The sequence below is a fragment of the Psammomys obesus genome, unplaced genomic scaffold (genome assembly GCF_907164565.1).
Source record: "Psammomys obesus unplaced genomic scaffold, mPsaObe1.curated_primary_1811, whole genome shotgun sequence".
Taxonomy (NCBI): domain Eukaryota; kingdom Metazoa; phylum Chordata; class Mammalia; order Rodentia; family Muridae; genus Psammomys; species Psammomys obesus.
In genome coordinates, this window is record NW_026596155.1 from 6,366,072 (window position 1) to 6,390,381 (window position 24,310).

Consider the following 24,310-nt stretch of genomic DNA (forward strand, 5'->3'; position numbering starts at 1 on the left):
TGGAAATTTTTTTGTGTGTGTGTTTCTGTCATATATATTGAATCTATTTAGGTCAGGAAAGCATGGCAATCATGTGTTGAGTATTTATGAGAATTTTTTCAGTTGGAGGTCTGTTTAAACACAGCATTTCTGAGTAAAAGTGGGAAACTCTTTGTGCTCATGACACAGATCTGGAGCTAGACCTCATTCCATACTCTTCCTTATCTGGCTCCAAGTCTGCACCATGGTGCCCGCCCGTGGGACTGTGGTATCCATGCTTAGCTTTCCTTTAACTTATCTATCAAGTTATGTGAACAATGAGCTTATTTCCTTTTCCTCAGTGACCATTCTATGCTCTGATGTTAGCTCTGACAATGAAAACAGAGGAAATGGCAAAACTGGGATTCATATACAATGCGCTGAGCTAGTGTCTGGGATAAGTACAAACAGTCACATGGAGCAAGGTCAGGTAGCTTTGCATCATTGCTTCCTCCAACCCTATTTTCCATCATGCTTGGCTGAGATGAAGGAAAGCAAGATTTACAGTTCTTCAAAACATGTGTACCCTAGGTTTATCTTTGGGAGACAGTCCTTGGAAATCAGTTGGGATGACAGTGTTGGCACACTGAATGGCCATTTCCATCGTGGCGAGGCTTTGTCGTTTTGTCTTACGAATGGAAGCACTTTATTTTGAGGGGGAAATATCAAGCATCTTTAGTGCCCATCTACTTAATGGTTCAATAGTCAGTGCAGGCTTTTGAGTTTCTTGCTTCTTGCATATGCATAGAAAGAACAAAGTGTCCACTTGGTTTTAGCAGATTCATGGCCCCTAGTTACATTTCCTCATCTTTGAAAACAGGGTGTAGATGCTAAAAGGGAGAATTGGATGTTCATAGAGCTCTCTGCGCAGTTGTAGAGCACAGCCATGCTGAGTGTAGTCGGTGAGTTGTTGAGTCTAGGTCCGGGATGCAGATAATCTGTGCAAGCCCCTGCAGGTGAAGGGAAGACCAAGAGCACATGATTCTCTCAGTGTATGCTGGCGTTTCCCGTGTACTTCTAGGGCACGCTCTTCCTGTGTATTTTCATTCACCTGCTCTTGTATTTACTGTAACCGTGCCTGTGGGGGTGGCGGCATTTGTGTCTTAATTGTGCAACTTGTGGAGGAGGATGCATTTTGTGTATTTCCCTGACCTACACTGTCTTCTGTTAGCTTTAAGAAGACAGTTCTTAGATGTTTGTCTAAATTCCTCTATGAAGTATTTCTTTCTTATTGTTTTTCTTCCCTGAGTTCTTTCTCTTTTAAAAACAAACAAACCCCACAAAAGACAACCAACTAAAATGGTTTTCCTGGGAATCTCAGAGTTGTTGGGTTTGGAAAAAACAAGGTTTTCATGTAAACTCCATAAAAGTTCTGTTCATAAAGTGAAAGTGTCTATGTTCTTTTTGACATCTGTTTCATGTGGCCTCTTACTGAGTTGGAGTTTATTTTCTTGGTACATAGTTTGTAAATGTTAGGTAAGGAGTATCAAGTGGTAAGCTGATTAAAAATGGCCTTTGATTTCCTAGGAGATAGACAATCATGACAGAAAAAAAATGGAATTAAATTATCCAAAGCTCACAATGAATTTTGTTGTAAAATTCTGCAATTAAAACCTAGAGAAGCTCTGTCTAAAGTTGTTTAACCCACAGGGACATTTTGTAGCTATGGAATCCTATGATGGGATCCTACTAAACGCACTTAGCCTGAGGCCTGACGGATGAGTCAGTGGTTGCTGCAGTGCAGGTTACAGGCAGGGCCCAGAGCAGGTGCCCAAAGTGTAGAGGAGCTTAGCAATCAGACAGTGAAGAAACCTAAGTTCAGATCTTGCTCAAGTCACATGTAAACCCTGGCCAGATGTCACTGGAAGTAAGGACTCATCAGACTGAATTTTCATTGAGACATACATAGCAAAAGCCATTGTTTTCCTTATTTACCTGTGTTTTATATATGTATCTCATTCTCCAAGTATATAAATAAATTGCTGCTGTATCATCATAAAACCTGGGGAAACTCTGCCTAGAAGAAATTGAACTTGAACCAACAGAATTGTTGCCAAAGCACAAAAGTCCCCAAGGGACCATTTGTATAATGGTCAAAAACTGTGGTTCTTACATTCTTTCAAGACATATTTAAATCAGTCTACGGCACTGTTGGAAGATGTTGCATTTATTGTTAACCATCTTAGCACGACATAACATATATTAAGTGAGACAAAAAGATACTAATAATTAAAAAATAAATTAATAAAATTTAAAAACTTTGGTCTGACACTGTTTTTCCCTATGTGTTTATCCCCACACACACTGTGTGCTTTTTTTAGAAGAATAAATAACGTGGATTTTGACCTTAAGCTCTTCTCTCTGTTTTATTTTTCCCCCACAGTCTAATGGGATTGCAGCTATCATAGCTATTTTGGTGTTGTTGCTGCTATTGGGTGCTGCCTTGATGTGGTGGTTTTGGCCCCTTTGCTGCAAAGTGGTAAGATGAACTTCGAACTATGCTCTTATTTATTTTTTTAAAACAGTGTAATACAAAGCTAGGTCCCACATGTGAAGGAATGTCATGTGGTATGGCGACAGCAAAGTTTTAATTGAAAACATGAATCTCAATTATTTTACAACTATAGTGAATTCTAGAAAACACGCTTGTCTGTATCCAGCATAAAACTCACCACAAGGGCACTTAGGAACTCAGGTTTGTGGGAGGAAGTGTGTGGGGTTGGGATAGTTGGGACAAAAGATATTTCCACTGAAGTTGATGAGAGCAGCTGTTTTAAAGTTCTCACTGAGTGGACATCTTTGAAGGTGTATTGGCATAGGATGTTCTTTTATCTTTCCCTGGTAACATGTTTTAAAGATAAGTCCAAGGCAGAAGTTAGGCTATCAGCTAAATAGTTATTTTTAGAGAGAGTGAAGCAGCTCAGTTTATGCCATTTTCACGCCGACAAAGTTTGGTATTGCGGAGTTCCTTGCCGCCCACTGCCCGCTTGACTTGTAAAAGCACTCCACACTGTTACCTAATGTTGATTGCACTACAGCTCTTCATAGATCACATGGGGCTCTCCTGGGCTGGCAGGCTTCCCTGAAGCTCTGGGGCAGAGTCTGTTTCCTTATCACATTCTGTTTGAAGAGGCACTCTCATTCCTTGCCTTGTGATCTCTTTCATCACCCTCAGAACCAGTACCACTGTGTTATATTCCCTTGGTAATTGCTCTGCATTTGCATATAAACTGAATCCACGTGGGGAAGGCTGCCTGATGTTAAAGGCCAGTATGTCCCAGGTGAGCCCATTTGGATTTGGTAGCATCACCTTCCATCACAGGGCTGTTAATCCTCACAGGTCTACAACCCCTGCCAGCTTAGGTAGTTTATTCACAGTACCAGGGAATTAAGTTATAGATATGGCTACAGAGGTGTTATTTAGCTTCCTATGTGATACCTATATATAACTTAGACATAAGAGCATAACTTCTATATTAGAGTGTTTCACTTAATCCCTTTTATCCAGTGCTTATAAGGCAACATTATTCCAGGAAAAATCTTTCACCGTGTTCCTGTTACTTGTTTAGAGAGCGTTCCCATGCAAGCACACGCTCTGTGTCTCGTGGGAGTGTCTCATAGCAAGCCACCTTCCCCCACTTCACCTTTGCTAACTGATTTCAGCTTCCCACGCCATCATGCCGCGCTTTGTCTTCTGTCAACATTTCTTATTAACTGTACCACAGTCTGTTTTCATGAGGCAGCCTTAGGATCCTTTTACCTCAGGGTTGTTTTCCCAAGGAGGAGGCCCGGAATTCACTCAGACAGCAGGAAGGATGAGACTCTCCCCGTCTCTTTGCTGAACTCATCAAGTTTCTGCCATAGCAGTTTATGCTCAAAAAGTTTCCGGATATAATCTTGATTACCTTAGATACAGCTATTTTGGGGTGGATGGCATTCTTGAGTCTCAAATTAAAGAGCAAAAAGGTGCCCTAATGTGGTTTGAGCTCCTTGCATTTTTAATTTAACTTTTACGGTGGCAGATTTCCTCCCTTCATTAGTTTATAATTTCATTTACTATTGGTCACAGGGTGCAAAAGTATCATACTGTGTAATTGTTCTCTTAAAGATACATGAAAAATAATCTGAAATGGGCCATTTTTAGGAAATCGTTTTATATATATATTTTGAACTGGAGGTTTAGAACATAATTTTGGATATTATAAAGGAGATCCTATCATCAGTTGGTAAGAACAGGTCCATTCTAAGCCGAGGCTCTGCAGATAATAAACCATGAAACTGTGTTTGTGTAAGGCGTTGAGGAATCCCTTCAGTTATGTTGTAGGATTTCGGAAAGAGTCCCTAGCTTCCAAAGTAGCATGAATGCTCATTAGGTCTGGAATTTAACAGAGCAGCCACTTTCACTTTCCACCTGGAAGCATGGAATGAACAGAAGCAAGTCCTGAGTGTGAACCTACAGTCACTCACACCTAGGCGGAAGTGAACTGTAGCAAATGTGTTCTAATGGGATTGAAAAGCCGGGGTGAGGCCAGGCAAAGCTCTTCATTCAGCCTTTGGTGAGTATGTTTAGCGTGCAGAAGGTGGCAGCTCCTGTACTAGGAACTGGAGAGTCTTATAAGCCTTCAATACGATGTGAAATTTTATATTTTAACATGTAAAGAAAGGCACGTGAGCCTGAGGTGTAAATAAAGGTCTCTAAGTACTCAACAGCAACATATGAAGAACATCAGGGGCAGAAGAACCCAGCTGAGTCTCTGATCTCAAATATGTTTTGAATAATAAAGAAAATGTACAATTAGTGAGGGACATTTCAGGAGTGTGTGTGTGTGTGTATGTGTGTGTTTGTTATTTTGCAGTGTGCTTTGAAAAGTGCTTGCCTGAGACCAAGTGTGCAACAGTTTGGGTTTTGACCTGACCTTCATGTGGAAGGGTCTCCTGAGTCTTCCAGAAAGTTTACACCCACTGGAGTATGGAAAGTCCCTGGAAAGATTTGCATGGCTTTGAGGACTGAATGACTTAGACTTTTGCAGTAGAGAGATTGTGTTTGTGGTTTAGATGGGCTGTATGCATAACCATAATTCTCAGGCAGAAAACTGAAAAGGGAGAAGGCAGTGTGATGGCGACTGACTGGAATGATGAGGACCTCCAGACAGGGAAAGCTGGGAGAGGCAAGGAGCAGTCTCCACCACAGCCTGCAGAAGGAAGCTGCCAGCCAAGAGCTGATAGTTTAGACTCCTGACTTTCAGAAGTGAATGGAAACAGGTCTCTAGTGTTTTTGATGACTTTCTTGGTCTAACAATGAGAATATGTGTGTGTGTGTGTGTGTGTGTGTGTGTGTATACATAATATCTTTAGACTGATTCTAATATTCCCAAGTTAGAAATGACTGGTTCCCGGTGTTGATTTGGGGAAGGCAGGAGAGATGGCTCTGCAGTAGAGGCACTTGCCACCAATCCTGATGATGAGAGTTCAATATCTGGAAAGACTCAACTGGTTCCCAAAAGTTGTCTTCTCACTTCCGTATTTGCATTACGCTACAGAATAAAAAAGTAAATGTAATAAAAATAAAGGATAGAAGAACCCGGTTTTGGCTTGTTATGACTGTCAAGTAGCCTGTAGAATGTTCACGGACTGAGGAGGTCTGACTTACCGCCTCAGGGTGAGATGGAAACCGTGTTAGAGTATAATTGTGAGAAATATCCTAGAAACATTTTTTATCTGCATCATTAGAAAGCAGGGATCCATGGACAGGTTTCTCAACCTTATACTACTTGTGGGAAATGTCCAGCATGGCTTCATGCAAATTTAGCTGTGGGGCTGTTGATTCTCCCGAAAGCCAGAGACTGGCATTTCGCCTGGCAGAGAGTTTAGCTAAATACTGTATTTATGAAACTAGTATGTGTCTGTTAGCCGTACCAGCTTCGTTCCAGGACACAAGGAACAAAGGGAAATCTGAAGCTTTACTTCCAAACTAGTTTATACTGATTCTGGCCAATAGTATATTTTCTGGTGATATGTAAGTAAGAGTATAATTAAGCAAGCAGTTAGGGTGATTATTTATTTCCAATCTGTCTTCTAGCATAGCTCAGCAAGTTCATGAAGATAGGCAGTGTGTTCTGACTGTAAATATGCCCAGAGATATGAACATAGGAATACCTAACCAATAAATGTTGCCCAGTAAGTACTTTCTCCTGGGGCACATGGAGAGATGCGGTCTTTGTATCTACCTGCATCAACTTTAAAAATAGAGCACTCTGTTGCTCATTATAAAATAACTCCTGTGGAAACAAATTGTGCTGCAAGGCATTTGGGGTTACCTAGGACACCTGGGTCTTTCATTTTCACTGAAAACTTGTCACTTGTAAATGAATACACAATAGAAAACATGTCTTTTTTTTTAATTTGTATTTTCACATTTATTTTGATAACTACTTTTTAAACATCAATGGAGCATTTGTATAAGGCATTTATTAATTAAAGTTATGCTTCCATTTGTTCATTCAGTAATTTTTTTTAATTTTATTTTTTTCTTATTAGTTACATTTTATTAACTCTGTATCCCAGCCATGTCCTGCTCCCTCCTTCCCTCCCAACCCCACCCTCCCTCCCTCCCTCCTCTCCACCGTGCCCCTTTCCAAGTCCACTGATAGGGGGGGACCTCCTCCCCATTCATCCGATCCTGCTTTATCAGGTATCTTCAGGACTGGCTGCAAAGCTCTCCTCTGTGGCCTAACAGGACTGCTCCTCCCTTGGGGGGTGGGGAGGCCAAAGAGCCAGTCATTGAGTTCCTGTTAGAAATAGTCCTTGTTCCCCTCACTATGGGAAACCAATTGGTTACTGAGCTACCACAGGCTACATCCGAGCAGAGGTTCTAGGTTATATCCATACATGGTCCTTGGTTGAATGTCAGTCTCAGAAAAGACCCTGTGCCCAGATATATTTGGTCCTTGTGGAGCTCCTATCCTTTCCCCATCATACTAACTCCCCTTCTTTCATATGATTCCCTGTACTCTGCTGAAGGTTTGGTTATGAGTCTTAGTATCTGCTTTGAAAACACTGCTAGGTAGAGTCTTTCAGATGCGCTAAGTAGACTCCTGTCATACGGAAAACATGTTTTTGTACTTCTATTTAAACTGGGTTCTTAATTGTAATAAAATATGAAGTAGAGTCAGGTTAGCTCTTGTGGCGTGGCCACTGCATATAACCCACAGGGGATTTTCTAACAGAAGGATTAATAATTTGTATGTAAAAATACTTTTTGTCTCTACATGTGATGGAAAACTATCAGTTACCTACATTCTTTGTTTGTGGTCCCTGAAATACTATGTGCTCTGAAGACTGTCACCAGTAAAACAAAAAACAAAAAACAAAACACAGTTTCTAGAACACACCTGTCGTGTAGGTGTTTTTGAAACCTATTTCCCATGCATCACTACTTCAAAGTTGTGATAGGTATCTGTCTGTTACTTGGCCTCATTATTTAATATGTTAACAAAGAAGCATGCCTGTTCCTATAACAGACTTTTAATAGATTTGATAAATATATTTATAACTATAATATAATTTCAGTATTCTCCAAGTGCTCAAAGTCCCATGTATTTGAGTTTGGCTTAGTTAATATGAAAAAAGGTCCTATAAGATTTACTAGGCTGCTAAAGTAGAGCATAAGAAAGAAAAGAATAGGGAAAGAAAGACATTTGTCACAGACTATCTGACTATTGAGGATGCTTTTCCCGTGACTGTTTATAATTTTTTATCTTGCCATTCATTCTAAGGGGCGCTTTTCAAGAATGAAGGAGAGAGGTGATTGTGATGGAAAGTGCTGCAGGTTGTGCCCTCTGTGTGCCTGGCTCTCAGAAACAGAATCAGAAACGGGAGGAAATGTGAACGGGAGGGCTTTATCTAGAAGTATTTTAATCAGAGAGTTCTTACAAGAAGCTGGATGGACAGGTCCTCCCATTAGTCATCTTTGGTTGTGTGGTGCTGGTTGGTGAACTGCTCTACTAGAGCAGCATTCTTCTGGTGGGAAGTCTCCCCATGCCTTCTGTTTAAAGCTGAACCTGCCCATCAAGAATCGTCACATCCTCTGCTCCACCTGCTTTTCTTTAACAAGGCCACAGACATCGCTTTTCCTCCTGCCTTTGATTAAAAGAAGGAAGACACAAGGGTTAAAACAAGGCTTTTTGTGTATTGAGATATTAGTGAGCGGTCAGAAAAAATCTAGATGTTTTCATTACTGTTCAGCTTAGAGGATATGTTTTTATGGCAGATTTGTTTGGCTGAACGGGACAGCAGACACGACAGCCAGATAGCAGCATGGTTTTGGATAGCCAGACACTCTGCACAATTACAGATGCGAAGCTAACGAGATGGCAAACAGAGGGAGGCCTTCTGGGTTACTGTCGATGAGTGTGGCACACAGCTGCAAATATGGTTGATTGTGCTGGAAAAAAAATGCACTTCCCTGTTGCTCTGCTGTCCTTAGCCAAAGTTCTCCACCCTCAAGGAAGCACTGTGAGGCTCATTGTGTTTTTCATGTGTTTAGGAGATCACAGGAAGATTTTGTGAATCTTGAATTAGAAAACAACCTACAAGTTGTCGTTCAAAGCTCAGTTTGCTTGTAAGTTGAGCTTTGTGGTGATGTTTCAGACCAGAGCTCTTTCGGATAATTTCCTTAGCCAGCAACAGCTGTGCTGTTCCTTCTGCGTAGTAATAATGCTTCTATATTACACTTGATTTTTATAGTTGAGGAGGGCTCCGGGTACCTTTATTGAGTTCGTCTCAGAGAGGCCCGATTTTGGGAGGAATGTACAATAAAACAGAAGTAATTTAAATTTTAATATGCCTTTCTTGCACCATTAGTTAAAATGATTTATGTTCAGTTGCTTCGTTGAAATACAATGTGATAGATGCTGGGATATATTGCTTCCATGGTGATATTCTCCAACAGCGTCACCTAGGAAATGGTATCAAATTCTTCCTGATCTATGACAGTAGCACCTTTATTAACTTCTGGCAGGAAATACGTTTATGCTGTTCTTCCTGTGTCCATTTGACCTTTTTAGTTTGTATTTATTGTGTAGATTTCTGGCTTCTGGTTTATTTGTTCAAGGTAAGGTTCTCCGAAGATTGGTGAATTTGCTAACATAAAGAGGAAAGAAGCAGAGATAGCTGAACTATTTTCAGTGTCCGACCTTTGGATTCAGAGGAGGACTTTCTAAGTACAAATCTAAGGGAACTTAGGGCTTATGTACTCCAGAAGAAAGGTGCTGTCCCTGATCCATGGTTTTGTCAAGGAGAAAAGAGAAAATAAAAGGAAGAGTCACATATATTTTTTAAATTCCTGTAAACAGAGTGTTTTCCCTTTGTCTGTAGGCCTGGGGCACTTAGATGGCTTTTCTTTTAGTTACTGGCAAAAATTACTTCTGAAGTACTGCTTCTCTACAGTCATCATACTCTATCTTTTTTTTTTTTTAATCCAAAGCAGTTCAATGTTGACAGTTCTTTCACTTTTTTTTTCTGAATATCAGAACATATGATTGCATCAAGCTGGCTGCATGCTCCACTGCTGACATTCTCTAGCGCAAAGAATGCCCACATCACTCGAACATTTGAAAAGTGTTAATGAGCAGATCAAAAGGACTGTTGCCTGAAGCAGCTAACTTTTTTTTTTAATTTTTAAGAAATCGGCTCTCCTCCAAACTGAAATCTTCATTCTAGCAGCTAAGTAGATGAGATGTAATCCCCCCACCCACCCCGACGATGATAATAACAAACGGGGGAAAAATTGGAGAAGACTCAAACTCTCCATATGGTTCATAAAGTGGTGGAAGTGTTTTCCAGAATTTTCAATACAGAGCTGAAGGATGCTAAGTGGAAAAAAAATCCTGGCAACTAGGCAATATTATGCCTTTTAAAACCTGCAAATTCTCAGGAAATATGGTGCACATGAATACATTTAATGTAAGGATGAGATTCTCATGACTGTTGTTTCTAATGCATTAGGACAACACTAAGTTTTTCTTTCTCCCTTCACCCCCCAATCTAATTTTACTGGCATACAGCCTTACTGATTCTATATAGACTGCATTTTTTTTTTTTTTTTTGGCTTTAGGGACAAGGGGTGTCACATTATTTTCTTTCCCTTTTATTGCTTATGAGGCCACATGGTAGTATGTAGAGGAATATATATATATATATAATTTTATTTTACTTATATTTTTATTTATTACAATTCCTTCACTTTGTATCCCCACTGTAGCCCCCTCCCTCATCTCCTCCCAGTCCCACCCACTCTCCCTCTTCTCTCCCTATTCCCTTTCCCTAGGTCACTGATAGGGGAGGTCATCAAGGCTGGCTTCATCATCTTCCTTTGTGGTCTGGCAAGGGCTGAACTCCCTCACCCCAGGAGGACGTGATCAAAGAGCCAGACACTGAGTTCATGTCAGAGACGGCCCCTGATCCCCTTACTAGGGAACCCGCTTGGAAACTGAGCAGCCTGTGTGCTTCCTCTGAGCAGAGTGTCTTGGTCCTCTCCATGCATGATCCTTGGTTGGAGTATAGGTCTCTGCAGGAGTTCCTGGGTCTTTTTTGGCTCTGTTGTTCTCCTTATGGAGCTCCTGTCCCCTCCAGGTCTTTTTATCTTCTTCTTCTTCCATAAGGATTCTGGCACTCTGCCCAAAGTTTGGCTGTGAGTCTCAGTATCATCTCGATACCCTGGTGGGTAGAATCTTTCAGAGGACATCTGTGAAGGGCTACTGTTATAGGGGAATATTTTTAAATGTAATAAGAAAACTAGCTTATTTCCTGTCCTGAAATTTCTGAGTGAGTGATGCTGGTCCATTTGCTTCTCTGAAAAGGAGTAAACATCATCGTGAGCATACACTTGGTATAGCTATAATTTTCTATCATTTATGATTCCATTCATCCACCCATCCCAATAATAACTGCTTGGCAAACAACTCATCTTCCACAGACTTTCCCTTTGTCGTCCAACCTTCACATTGAAAGTATCTCATGTAGTGGAATTAAACTCGGAGTTTGGAGGTAGATTGTTTTAAGTGATGGGTTTGAATTTTATTTATTTATTATATATTAATATATACATTTTATTTCCCTTTTTATTCACTTTACATCCTTGTTGTAGTCCTATCTCTCCTCCCCTCCCATCTTTTCCCTCCCTCCCTCCAGCATGCACTTTTCCTCAAAGAAGAGAAGCTCCCTTTCCCATCCACCCCAGCTCATCAAGTTGCATCAGGACTGAGCATGTCCTCTTCCCCTGTGGCCCTATAAGGTAGCCCCGCCAGGAGGAAGTGATAGAAAAGCTGACAAGTGAGACCATGTCCGATGCGGACCATGCTTCTTTTAAGAGAGGGTGCACGTGGAGCCTCAGTCGCTTTTCTGCTACCTCTTTGCAGGGGGCCTAGGTCCAGTTCATGTATGGTCCTTGGTTGATGCTTCAGTCTCAGCAAGCCCCAAAATACAGGAAATACAATCAAACAGTAGATGGATTTGTATTTTAGTTCTGTCTTTCTCTTTGTATGCATTTGGTAGGGGGTGCTGGAATTAGAGCTTTCTTTTTGCTGTGCTTAAAATGGGCATCAGCGTAGTAACCTTACAGGTTCATGAAAATGAAAAGGAGTGTCTACCCTGTGACAACACAATTGAAGAAGCATAGTAACTGTTAGGAAGAAGAACACAGTCCAAACTGGGTTCTGGGGCATCTGGCTCCTGTCCTGAAGGTTTCTGTCATTTGTTGTGATAGAGGATGTGTCTCTTTACTCAGTAGACTGAGACTTGATTGAGGTAGAATATAAAGATTTATTTTCATGATTAGCCTTGCATACTTCCAGACTTCAAAATCTCTTTAAGCTTATTATGGGTTATTTTTATATTAGTTAAAGAAATAACCTCTAAAAGAGTCTTTTCTGGAATGAGATGAATACAAGGCACCTGCACATATGTCCATATGTAGCTGTGGGAAGTCATAGAAACAAGAGACCTATCAGAAAGATTGTGATGTACATATTATTTTTATCTTATTAGGTTTTTTAAAATTGGAGAGGATCTAATTTTAATCTCTTTCCAGGATGTAGAAAATTGCAATTATCTTATTATGTGCCCTTAATGACTGTAATTTACTAGTTCTCTAGCTTCACTGGTTGACAGAGAAAAATGATGACTATTTTCATTGAAATTAGCAATATTTTTACTTTCATGGAACTCTTTCCGTATCATTTTCATATTTTTATCAATATTTCACTTACAAACTTGGAACTTGATCATGACCTAAAACACTAATGACACAAATATTTGAAGGAAGTAGGGGGATTATGAATGTGGTTGGAGTAAAATGCTGTGAAGAGAATGTTGGGGCGGAGGTGTGTGGGAACTGATGACCTAACACATTGAGACATCAGAACAATGACACCAGAACAGCTGGGTCATTTAGTTGTGACCAAAGAGGCTTTCTATCTCCATAGTATGGATTATGCCAAGTAAAGGCTTTCCAATACAGTGAAAACATGCAAAGGTGCCTCCTGTCCTGTGTGAGTTTGATAGAAGTGAATATATAAAGATTTTTACATATAAATTTATTTCTGTGTGTGTGCTGATATATGTATGTGTATCACATACATACAGGAGTCCAAAAAGTCAGAAGAGGGCATTGGTTCCCCTGGAAATGGAGCTATGGGTGGTTGTAAGCCACCATGTGAGTTCTGGCAAATGAATCTGGGATTTCTGCAAGAACAGTAAATGCTCTTAACTCCCGAGCCAATTTCTGCAGACTCACAGAAAGATCTTAATTGGAAACTCAGTTTTTCTCTATTGAGCTCACAGAGATGGTCAGTATGAAACAAAAAGGGCTTGATGGGCTTGCGCAGTAATACCCAGGATGGCGTGCTAGAGCAGAATGCCAGCGGTACTACTTATATTACTTTTTTATTTATCTGTGCAAGAGATACATGGTATAAGAGTAAATTAAAAATCTTTGCTGTGAAATTAAAGTGATCTTAGATATGTTCAGGCTTGGTGGAAGAAAAGGGTATATTTTGATCTTTCTCTGGTGAGAGAATTCCAGAGAACATTTGAAAAACAAGAGAGATGCAAATTTCAACGCCTCTCCATAAAATTCAATACTTTCTTGATTTGAACTGTGTGCATTGGAACTTTGAAACCATTTTGACTGGGAAAATAATTGATTAAGCTTCTATTAGACGAATATTGGCCCAGTTACACAAGTTAAAATGAGGACTTGTTAAAGATACTGAAAGAAACTAGTTTTTAAATTTTTTCTTCAAGGATTACATGTAACTACTGGTGAAAAATGTAACAATAGACTATCAATAGCATGCATATTACTATTAATAATTTCTGTTTATGTTTTAATCATTTGAGAATTTCATACATGCATATAATATGTTCTGATCAAATCTACCACCACTCCCACCAATATTTCCTTTCACCACTTTCTCTACCAACTCATGTATTATTTTTTAAAATGCTGAGAAGAGGCAAAGAATCATGAGGTCCTAATTGCTTTGTCCAAATACCATTGAGTATAATCACTGAGGCATATTGAAAAATATTATTTTGGGTTAAGGAAATTGTAGTTAGGGCATTGACTAATGAATATAGACTAAAGAAAATGAACAAAACAACCCAGGTAACTTATAACCATTTTATTAAAAATGGGTCATGGCTTTAGCTCCCAGATATAAACTTAATAGAAATGCAGTCATTATTTTAGTCTCCAAACCCAGGAATTTCTCTCCATGTGTGTACGTTTTCCAGACTCCAGGACCCGGGCTGAAGAATGGAAACTGTTAGAGAGAGAAAGCTTTGGCTTTATTTAGGGAAAAAACTTTCAAATGATGAGTTCCTTGCTAATCGAATGATGCTTTTTGAAGTAGGGAATTTGTCTATTGCAGCAGTCCAAACATAATTGGAATCACTACTAGGTAGAGATTTTTTTTACAGTAATATTAAAGTTTTAGTTGTGTGCACCTTGCATGAGTTGAAAAATGTGCTTGACATCTTTCAAGTTCATAGAATTCTTATTTAAGTCCTTGATTTTGGGTTGTGGCAGTGAGAATGGAATAAAAATAATCTTTTCTTATTTTTTTTCAATCTTTCCTCTTTCTGTAGTGTCTCTCTCCTTTCCTTTCTCTCTATTTTCCTCCCTCCTTCCTGTTTTCCTTCCTCGTCTCCCCTTTCCTCTTCTCACCCCTTTCACTTTTTTTCGCCTCCTGACTTCTCCCTTTCCTTTCTGTCTTAAATCCTTGAAGGCATATTTTGTTCCAATTCCACTCTGATAAATAGTGGGAACACAGAGGGAAGAAAAGGCATGTGTGAAACTTGAAAGGAAACTTTCTTTTAAGCTAGATAGAACCAAGAACTCTAATAAATTGTGGGGAAGAAGAGAGAGTCCTCTGTGAGTATTAGAGACATTATAATCTGCTTTGAGAAGACAGAAATTCTTGGGGGGAGAGGGTAGAAAAATTTTCTAGGAATCTGTTGGATCTAGAAAGGATTTGTAGAAGTTATTTAGGAAAAAATAAAGAGATGAAAAATTAAGAGATGAACTACTTAAAGAACATTGGGGAGATGGGGTGGGTTGGTTTTGATCTTACTGAGTGAAATAAGGGCAGTGGTTTTCACTGGATGTACAGGGTGATAAAACCACGAAGTACTGCCTTCTTAATAAAGGAAATATATACTTCATAGCCTTAGGTCAGCCTCACTCAACTACATTTTTGTTGTAAATCTTAACTCCCATCTCTGGAGCTACCACAGTAGCCACTGTTTTTGTAAATTCTCACTGTTTCTTGTGTTATGGAACTCTCTACATTGTGTTTTGCTTTATTTTGGGACAGGTTATCAAGGATCCTCCCCCACCATCTGCTCCACCAAAGGAGGTGAGTGCCTAGAAAAATGACATGGAGTTGTTCTATTTTCAAATATAAATATCATTCCAAAATTAGGCCAATTCCATTCATATGATAGCAAAGTATCTGCTTTTTACTTTGTGAAAGCCAACTGCTACTTTTTAATCTTATGATTTCTTAAGCAGACTAGAAAAGTGGGCCCTTCATCAGCAGATATAGACAGGCTGGCTACAGGATCAAAAGTACATAGAGATTAAATATATTTTTGTTTTTGTAATGGTATATTAATAGTTCTGATGACACTTACCTAAAATTGTTGAAATATCCAAGCTGGCAGTTCAAAGATGCCATTGCTTTCTTCAAAGTGATAATTGCTATTTATATTATTCTGTTCGTTAACATCATGTGAGCAAAGTAAAGTAAGAAATGTGCTGGTATTGTGCATTTTCAGGGCTTATTTAATGTTTCTCTTCTCACTATAGATTTCACACTTCAAAGTTCCATGTATACAGACACACGAAATCATTGTTGAGGTGTTGCCCTAAGGTGAATAATCTTTTCAAGTTGAACTGATGAATGTGCCTGCTTTAAATACACAATACTCATAGTTTAAAAGGCAACTGCTGTTATCCAAGAGGCGATGTAGGGAGAATTTGATGAAGGGAAGGAGCCTTCATACCCTGTAGAACTGCACTTGAAATTGATGTGTATGATCATAAATGCACTCCCAGGTGTACTTTTTCTATTTTCCCACAACAATGGAATTATTTAGAGCATCTCAATGTGATCTGCCTCTGACTAAACCATATTTTAAGAAATTAATTAATTAAATTCATTTTAAAAAATTGTATCTCCATAGGAGGAAGAGGAAGAACCTTTGCCCAATAAGAAATGGCCGACTGTGGACGCTTCCTATTATGGGGGTCGAGGGGTTGGAGGAATTAAGAGGATGGAGGTTGGTCTCTTAAAGAAATAGCGCCAATTTAAAGTATGTATTTGTAGGAATACTGAGCCACAGGCACTGTGCTTTTCATAATCTCATCCCTCTTTAGTTAGCACAAGGTCTCTTCTGGGCACTTTCCTTCTGTGTGGAACCATCTTCACCATGTCCAGAGCTGGTGAAGAGCAAGCAACAGGCTTCTCTAGTCAAAGGACTTCTTTGATAAGATTTCTGAATCCCAAGGATGAAAATAGCTACGGGTTTCCTCACTGCCTTGGGAAAAATTATCTCATGGAACATCAACTTTTAAAATGTCAGGCATTCATGTTTGTAACAATGCTCTTCTTTGAAAAGACTCGACAATTACTATTTGAGAGAGTTTTATTTTATTTTTATTTTGTTTGCTAATATTCAGCATGGATATGACTATATCACAAATATAGAACAGGCATATTTAAAATTTTCAACAACTGTTACTTGCTAATTACCAACCATTCTAGTTAATACTTCATACCATTTATTATGCTGAACTATTTTTTTTTTTAGTCCAGTAATCCAAAGATTGAGATTCTTTCTAAAAAAAAAAAAGAGTAACATGAACCCCTGAATAGACCCTGGGTAAAAAGGAACATGATTTTAATGTATTAGTCAAGTATTTTACATAAATCAACTAACAAATAAGGAATTTTCATCTTGGCTCAGGATTTTAACCTACAGTTTGTAAGTGTTCTTGATTCTGGGATTGTGTCCATGCAAAGCATCATTGGTAGGGCGTATTTGGTAGGGCACGTTGCTTACTATGGGGAGGTAGGAAGCAAAACAAGAGAAAGAACATCTTGGCTTCACCCTTACATGGGCAGATAACAGAGGCCTAAGTCTTAAACCTCCTCCTGGGTTCCACCTCTTACAGGTGCTGTCACCACCAAAAAGATCCATGCTGATAATCAAGACATTACTACATGGGCCTTTGGGGTATTCCGTATCCAAACTGTAGCAATTTCTCTATGCTCAAGGAAGCACATTTCCAAGTAGCCTGTAATTCCAATTTCAAGAGTCCTCAAATTTCAGCAAGTGAAAATGCATCACCTGCCTTTCTTTTCCAGCTGAGGAAAGTTTTTGAAAAAGAATGGACCAAATTTCATTCAGTCTGTGTCCTTTAATCTTGAAAAATTTGGCCACATTTGGAGTATTCCATGTATGGAATGGTAAAGTGGATGATAACAAATTTAAAAGTGACTGGGATATTCTATTGATAGGAAAGTGGACGATAATAAATTTAAAAATGACAAAGAAAACACAGATGTTTACAAAGAAGTAATTCAGTATATAAAGGTACACAATAAACTGAGTTGAGCATTAAGTATCATTAAAATTTCTCTAATGTGAACATAAAATTGGAGTGAGAAAATCAACTTTGTCATGTTTTTGTAAGAATTCTGATTCAAGCCTGCAAAGTGCTCACGCTGGAGAGAGTAAATGAGTTATAAAAGGCCCGAGGTCAAATCAATTGCAGAACAGAACTTTGGAGCTCACGTTATAGTAAGTCATAATTGATACTCTCTTTTTGTAGATTTTATAGATCTCACTCTTTGGAATTAAATGTTCATTTAAGATTTTTTGTGGTGGAGTTTTCAGAGCTTTTAATATCATCTGTTAGCAAAACAGATCTACTTACTACAATTCCTAATAACGTCACATGGGTGTTTCTGCTAGTTTCTCATGAAACTGACTTTTTAAAATTCTGGAACTGCTCCTTTATTACATCGACTCTTAGCTATGCAAACATGCTCTAGAAATTATGAAACTCGCTGATGATAATGAAAGCCAAATGAAACAGGAAGAATTCAGCCCTGAAGCTTGTGCTTACACATTTTTCCCCCTAAAGTAAACTAAAGCTAGGATATTAACTCTGCTAAGACTTTCTTTAGCGGTCTACTTTTGTTCTTCTTCCTTCTTTTAGGGCATCTCAATGTGATTAACTTGAAACATTCTTATTTATACACCCATGTGTGTGTTTGCACATTCGCACACACATACATATGTGTTTGTATTTTCTCTGTAGAGTTGGAGGAAACTTCTGCAAAGTTCTTCTAGTTTTAGACTTTGAGATAAAGGAAAGCTGTATTTGATGATAAGTCAGAAGCTCTTTCATGAAACAAAGAGCAAATTTATTAAACTTATTAAATCTCCTTAGACCTCCATGACTGAGGGGTTATGGGTATAGTCATCAGAGACTGGGAATGCCAGATTGGCTCAGAACTCCAGTGTAACAAGCTTTTGCATTTTTTCCATCTGAGAATGGTCCCAGTGATATTTGAGTCTAATTATCAGGATCTCAATGGTTTAAACTGTGAAGGCTAGGCTAAGGAGCTGTTTGTGTTATAATATAGTCTTTCTAAAAAGTCTAAATGTTATCTACTTAACTGCTCTTCCCTGAGTTGCTTTTTTGTTTTTTTCTCTGAGTCTGGCATCCATGTGTTCACTAAGCAATCTGTCTCTTTTGTTTTGTCTTATTCCCTGAAATTGTGATGTTACAGCTGCAAGAAATGTGCCCTGCCTTTAGAGTATTAAAATCAATTAGTTATGTCTAAAGATTTTACTCTAAGTGTTAGCTTATCAAGAGAAGACTATGATTTGACAAAAAAAAAAAAAGATGGTATTTTTTTTTTTTTTTTAGAAAGAAAGCCCAACTCTTTAGCTCTAAAGGTTTAATATGTTTCAAACACATTTAACAACCCCATAAATGATGAACATTCTAGCCATTGATCTCATGGAAAGATTCAGATATACTTTAATGACTCATTAGGGTCTACTTGAAATTGAAAACTACTCTAAAATTGTAGTGGAAAGGGGGTGGTAAAAATATCTAAGTGGCTTTATCAAAAAGCTGTGCATGGTTCTTCCTATAAAATGTAGCCATCTATCTTTCTACTCAACACCTCAGGCTAGTAGCTTTGAACTTTCTCCTTCACTGAAATGGCCTAAAGGTTTGTTGCAGCATAGCTTGGATTCGTCTTTGTTTCTCTTCACACACTCTACTTGTTTATCTCTGTCCTTCTTGGTAATGTCTTAGGATTCTTCCACTGCTCCTTAAATAAAGTCCCCAGAGACTGCTTCCCATTCATACATGGTAGTGTTCCGATTTGGCTCTTAATTTCTGTTTACTGAAATGTCAGGCAGATAATAACCCAAATCCCGATGGTTTTGCTCACTATCAAGAGTTTCCAGAGAATGAAATTACCTAAAATTTCTGAGATTCCCTAATGGTCTGCTCCCCACAAAACAGAATATTTTCTAATTAATGTCTCTCAATTAAGAACTTACTTATTAAATGAGTATATTCAGATGAGTAGAACAACTAAAGACAGAAAGCTCCTCTGGCAAATAAAATGTTATAACTGGAAATTCATGCTTTTTGAGTCATTCAAATATTATGGCAAAAATTTAAAAAGATTAATTCTTTTAATGTAAATTTTATAAATTTATACAAGTCTAAATCATGTAAAACCTTTCACTCACTTCTTATTGTTTACCTTCAAAAGCCTGCTCTGCTAGTACACACCTTTGGTGGCTTTGAGCACATATCTTAACCTGTGCCACAATTCCTGCATCTGGAAGGGAAAAGGATAATGTCTATTTCTTTGCATTTTTGTATAAATTGAATAAACGCGAACACACTGAATAGATGCTGCCATGAATCTACCATAATAAGGCATGAATCTTGCATGCCTTATGGTAGACTATGTATGAACTACATAGTCTTGCATTTTCTATGTGAACCACGAATCTTCTCCTTATTTGAAATGATGGAGAAAACACTACACCAGATTTAACTGATATCATATCTTTACAAAGACTTACTTTGCATTAGGGCCATGATATTAATATAATAAAGAATGATGAGGAAACAGAGGCAGGAGGATTCCTTGACTGTCTTGTTTAACCAACCTAATCTAATGGGCTAGCTCTGGGCCGCAATGAGACCTTGCTTCAAAACACATGACGAAGGTCACCTGAGTTCAACACCTGAGGTTGACCTTTGGCCTCCACACACATAGGAACTTGAACACACTTGAATATGCACGTATATATCCACACTTACATATGTACAGGAAAATAATAATGAGTGATAAGAACCCATTAAAACTCAGAAGAAAAGGACGTGGAATTAGTATACCAGTTTGTCTTCTTACAATGGACTGGTGAATCAAAGGACTGTAGGCCACTTAGGAGGTTGCTTCTCTAGGAGACTTTGCCTGACAGCAATGTCTCCTTCATTTTAAAGGTTCGCTGGGGAGATAAAGGATCTACGGAGGAAGGGGCAAGACTAGAGAAGGCAAAAAATGCTGTGGTGATGATCCCTGAAGAAGAGATACCCGTCCCACCAAGACCGCCTAGACCCAAACCCACACATCAGGCACCTCAGACAAAATGGTACACGCCAATTAAGGTATGTGCCTGTATTTTGTGTGATACAGCTTGAACCTAATGGGGATATAGCTTTTTCAGTCTCTCCTGTCCCCTGGGGAAGACTAAGACCAATCATATAGCAAATATTCATTTTTATGCTCTAGCAACTGCATAAAGTTGCTAAGAAAAAAAAAAAAAACAAACAAACAATTCTTCCTTAGCATAAGACTTTCACGTTTTTATATTTATTAAACTCATTTAATTGATTAATTGAAATGAAACTATCCAAGTTCACAAGTCCAATATCTCTTTAGGGTCGTCTGGATGCACTCTGGGCTCTGATCTTGAAGCAATATGATCGGGTATCCTTGATGAGACCCCAGGAAGGAGATGAGGTTTGTGATCTTTTAAGAAAGGTAGAGGCGGGTGTGCAGGGGGAGAGTTTAATGAAAGTAGGGCAATATTGATGAAAATAATTTTAAAACTTTCTGTTAGCTTGCAGGATAGAATTGATTCTGACCAGTGAATGTTCTTGATATACAGGGCGCTCGTTAAATTTTGTGGTTTTAGAATGCATTTTCAAGCCAATTCCATACCATTACTTTTCCAGATAATTAATTAAAGTCACAGGCATGCTCGTTGCTTCAGCATTTGACTTTGAAGACGTTTGTTCTGAGTTATTTTCTTTGGAAGAGGCAGACTGGGAATTAGCATCTGACGTCTTTCTTCTAGCGTTTAGTAGCAATGAGATCTGGGGAAAACACCTCAGAAGTGCTTTCTTTAGATATAAACATGTTACCTGCCTTCAATAGTTGTCACAGCCTCGTTTCTGAAATATGTCAAGGTGTCCTTACGGCTTGAGGCAGCATAGAAATCTGCATCAGAGGTACTCAGATGGACACCCTTACAAGTATGCTGTTCGTGTAACTTTTTCTCACTAAGGGAGTCCATTTGAAGCTCTCATTTTAGAAATCTGCTTAGAATTATTCTGCTCTTAAGTATTTTTCTAGTAATTTACATCATATCCTAGTGCTGCAATTTTAGAAAAATTGTCCAAAGCCTCTTCATTTGCAGCAGTGGGTTTGGTTGAGAGACCCTGAGCTATTGACCATGCTAGGCTACTTGCTCTGTGTGAGGGCAGCCCTTCCCCCCTCCCCCCCCCCCCCCCCCCCCCACACACACAGAGGAGTGCATGCCAGGCACATCTCAGGAGGACTTTGGTTTCATTTAGGTGTCACATGCTGCTCCTGAAAACCAGGGAATAACCAGTCAAATCAGTGTTTATGCTGTGAAGCCAAGAGAAGATCCATTTAGTATGGGGTGGTTTTAACTTGGTGTTTGCGGGTTTAAAAGAATTTTAAATTTATTATTTTTATTATTTATTTTTTTATTTCAATCAACTTAAAAACATTTCAAAAAAGCACCCGAGTTCAGCCATTTAAGGTATACAATTTGAGAAATATTATTGAATATTCTAACATGATGCCAGGTTCCTCTGCTAGGGCCATGTAGATAGCAGCTCTCCTTATCACCAGGCCATTGGCAGATTATCAGTAGAAACGTCCTTTTTATGGAAATTCGTGCCTCAGTTTAAATTCAGCTGTGGGCCGGAGTTCTGTTTCTGGAGCCACGTGTAACTCTCTCTCTCCTGAACATGCTGGAGTCTCACTTCCTTTTGTTTATGTTCCTTCCATACCTGGTCTCAGTGAGCTCTTCCCCAGGTTAGAGTTCAGCTTGTATGTTTAATAATTTCCATCTTATTAAGTGCTGGGTATTGAGTAAATAATGCTCTATGGGGTGGGGATGGGGCATCTGTTCTCTTCCTAAATAAAAGCATATAAAATTTTATATGTTCTTCTAACTACTAGGAAAAAGTTTTTATATTTGCAAAATTTAAACCCCTGAAATCCACCAATACTCGATTAAACGGAGTTAAACATTAAACTCTGACAAATATACAGACTTCATATAAACATCTTCATTTCATCTGATTATCAGTTTGCTGTCAAAATTTACTTTCCAGTAAACTATTCTGTTAAAAGTTGGAAACTCTATAGATGGGGTGTTTTCAGCATAAATACACGTTAAAATCCTTTTGAAACAGTTTGGCTATGATAGTAGTGAACTCACTGGAACAAATGTTATCTGATATTAAGGTCAATTTCTTTAAAGAAAAAAGATTGATACGTATCAACATGTAAATTGGTTTCATTAGTAACTCTATTCTCCTGTGTCTCCTGCAGTCATCAACCTTTTTGATATGCACACATATACACAAACACAATATTTACATTGCTTTGTACTTTTTTTTACGGAGTATTTGGTACAAAAGTGTGTGGAATTGTAAAGCAGTTTGCTTATTTGGGGCATTGGGAGGGCTTGGAAAGTCCAGGATTTAGATGGGGCTGTTCATTTACGTTGTCAGGGCATAAATAATACCTTTTCATCTGGATACCGAGGAGTCACATCCTCCGCTGGAGGGGGAGGCCGACTTTAAGCTGCCTGACAGATAATACTGACTAATGGCTCCCAGGAACACAACCCCTGCCTCCCCAGCAGCCTGTTTTGTGCTTTGGAAAACAGCCTTGTCATTTATGTAGGAACCGTTTGCTGCAGAGCCTGCCTCGGGAGAGCTCAGTCTAATAAACAAACCCGCGACCACAGCACTGCAGCGAGTCCCTCAGGTGGGGCAGCGGGTCCTTCACCGTGCATTTGGAGCCGAAGCTGTGCAGGGGCGCAGAGGCCGCGGAGCTCCCGGGCCGAGCTCTGCGCCGCCCTGAAGTCCTTGATGCGCAGGCTGGAGTTGGCGCGCGCAGTATCAAAGCGGCCGCCGGGGCGGGCGGGCTCCCCGCGCAGGGCTGCGGGCGGCCGGGCGCGGGCTTTGATGCGGGCGGCGGGTCCTGGGAGTCGCGGGTTCCGCGGCCAGGTGCGCGCTAGCAGGTTGTCCTGACATCTGCCGGCGACCGCCGCGGCTCGATTGTCAGAGGAGGTAGTTGAGAGCGGCAGGACCGTTTTTGGTCTCGCGCGCGCTGCCTGGAGGCCTGAAACTCCAAAGGTAGGAGCGGGGTGGACACAGCTGCGCTCCCAAACTTGCCGGAGGCACAAATACGAGATCTAATGCAGTTTGACTCCACGGCGGTGGGGAGACAGGACAGAGAGCCACTTCAGAGACAACTTACCGCTGCAACATCTGCCGCCAAGTTTCCAGGGAGTGACAGGGGACAGCAGGTACAGATCCAAGTCTCTGCACAAACAACCTCCATTACGCCCGGACTCTTTTGAAGGGTCTCCATCAAACAGGCCCGAGTCCGCAGCAGGAGTTTGTTTGGTTTTCAAAGCGGTGTTTTGTGTGTGTATGTGTGTGTGTTTTCCTCCTCAATAACAAGGTAATTTATGAATGATGCATTACCACGCGTCCTCCTTTTTCCCTCTATGAAAAGAGAGTTAGAGAAGCAGAAAGGCGAAGAAAAAAAGAAAGCCCAGCAGTAGTTTGGAGTTGCTCCACAAACCAATTAAATCTCCGAAGACCTTCTTGACTGTGTTCGAGGTTATGTTAACCTTCAAACGGCTCCTCATTCACCAGTGAGCAGACAGCAACTTACATATGCAAAGGGCGAATCCCAGAACATGCCTGAAATACATGGACTTCTGCTTACAGCTGTTCAGGGTTCTGTAGGGTTTCTTATCCCTGCGGATGTGAGCAAAAATTTAATAAATTTAATTTAGTTCTGTTTTCCAAGACTCCATACCTGCAGTACCTCAAAATAAGGAGGCTTTTTTTTTTTTTTTTTTTTTTTTTTTTTTTTTGTCTTAGAGGCAGAACACCCTCCTGTGCTTAGCTGGAAGACAATTCGTTAGTTTTACTTTTACGTTGCAAAAAGTCGTAATCACGCACAGCGGTTTAAACAGCAATGGGATTGGGTTAAAGTACTAGCCTGGGAAGGAAAGTCTGCAGTCGTGTGATCTAGACCATCGCCCAGTGAGGTGGCCGCATGGCCATCTTGATATGAGAGCAGTTGTGTAAGTGTGTGCTTTGGGGGATTAGCCAGGGAGC

At 39.6% G+C, this 24,310-nt stretch overlaps 1 protein-coding gene across 1 annotated transcript in view; it reads left to right on the forward strand.

The window, feature by feature from the left end:
- Positions 1 to 24,310, forward strand: part of Antxr2 (ANTXR cell adhesion molecule 2) — a 130,846-nt gene that overhangs the window by 56,132 nt on the left and 50,404 nt on the right. The window contains exons 12-16 of the mRNA XM_055594630.1: positions 2,402 to 2,497; positions 14,895 to 14,936; positions 15,766 to 15,861; positions 20,132 to 20,296; positions 20,571 to 20,651. Coding sequence (XP_055450605.1) covers positions 2,402 to 2,497; positions 14,895 to 14,936; positions 15,766 to 15,861; positions 20,132 to 20,296; positions 20,571 to 20,651 — 480 coding nt within the window. The remainder of the gene's footprint in view (positions 1 to 2,401; positions 2,498 to 14,894; positions 14,937 to 15,765; positions 15,862 to 20,131; positions 20,297 to 20,570; positions 20,652 to 24,310) is intronic.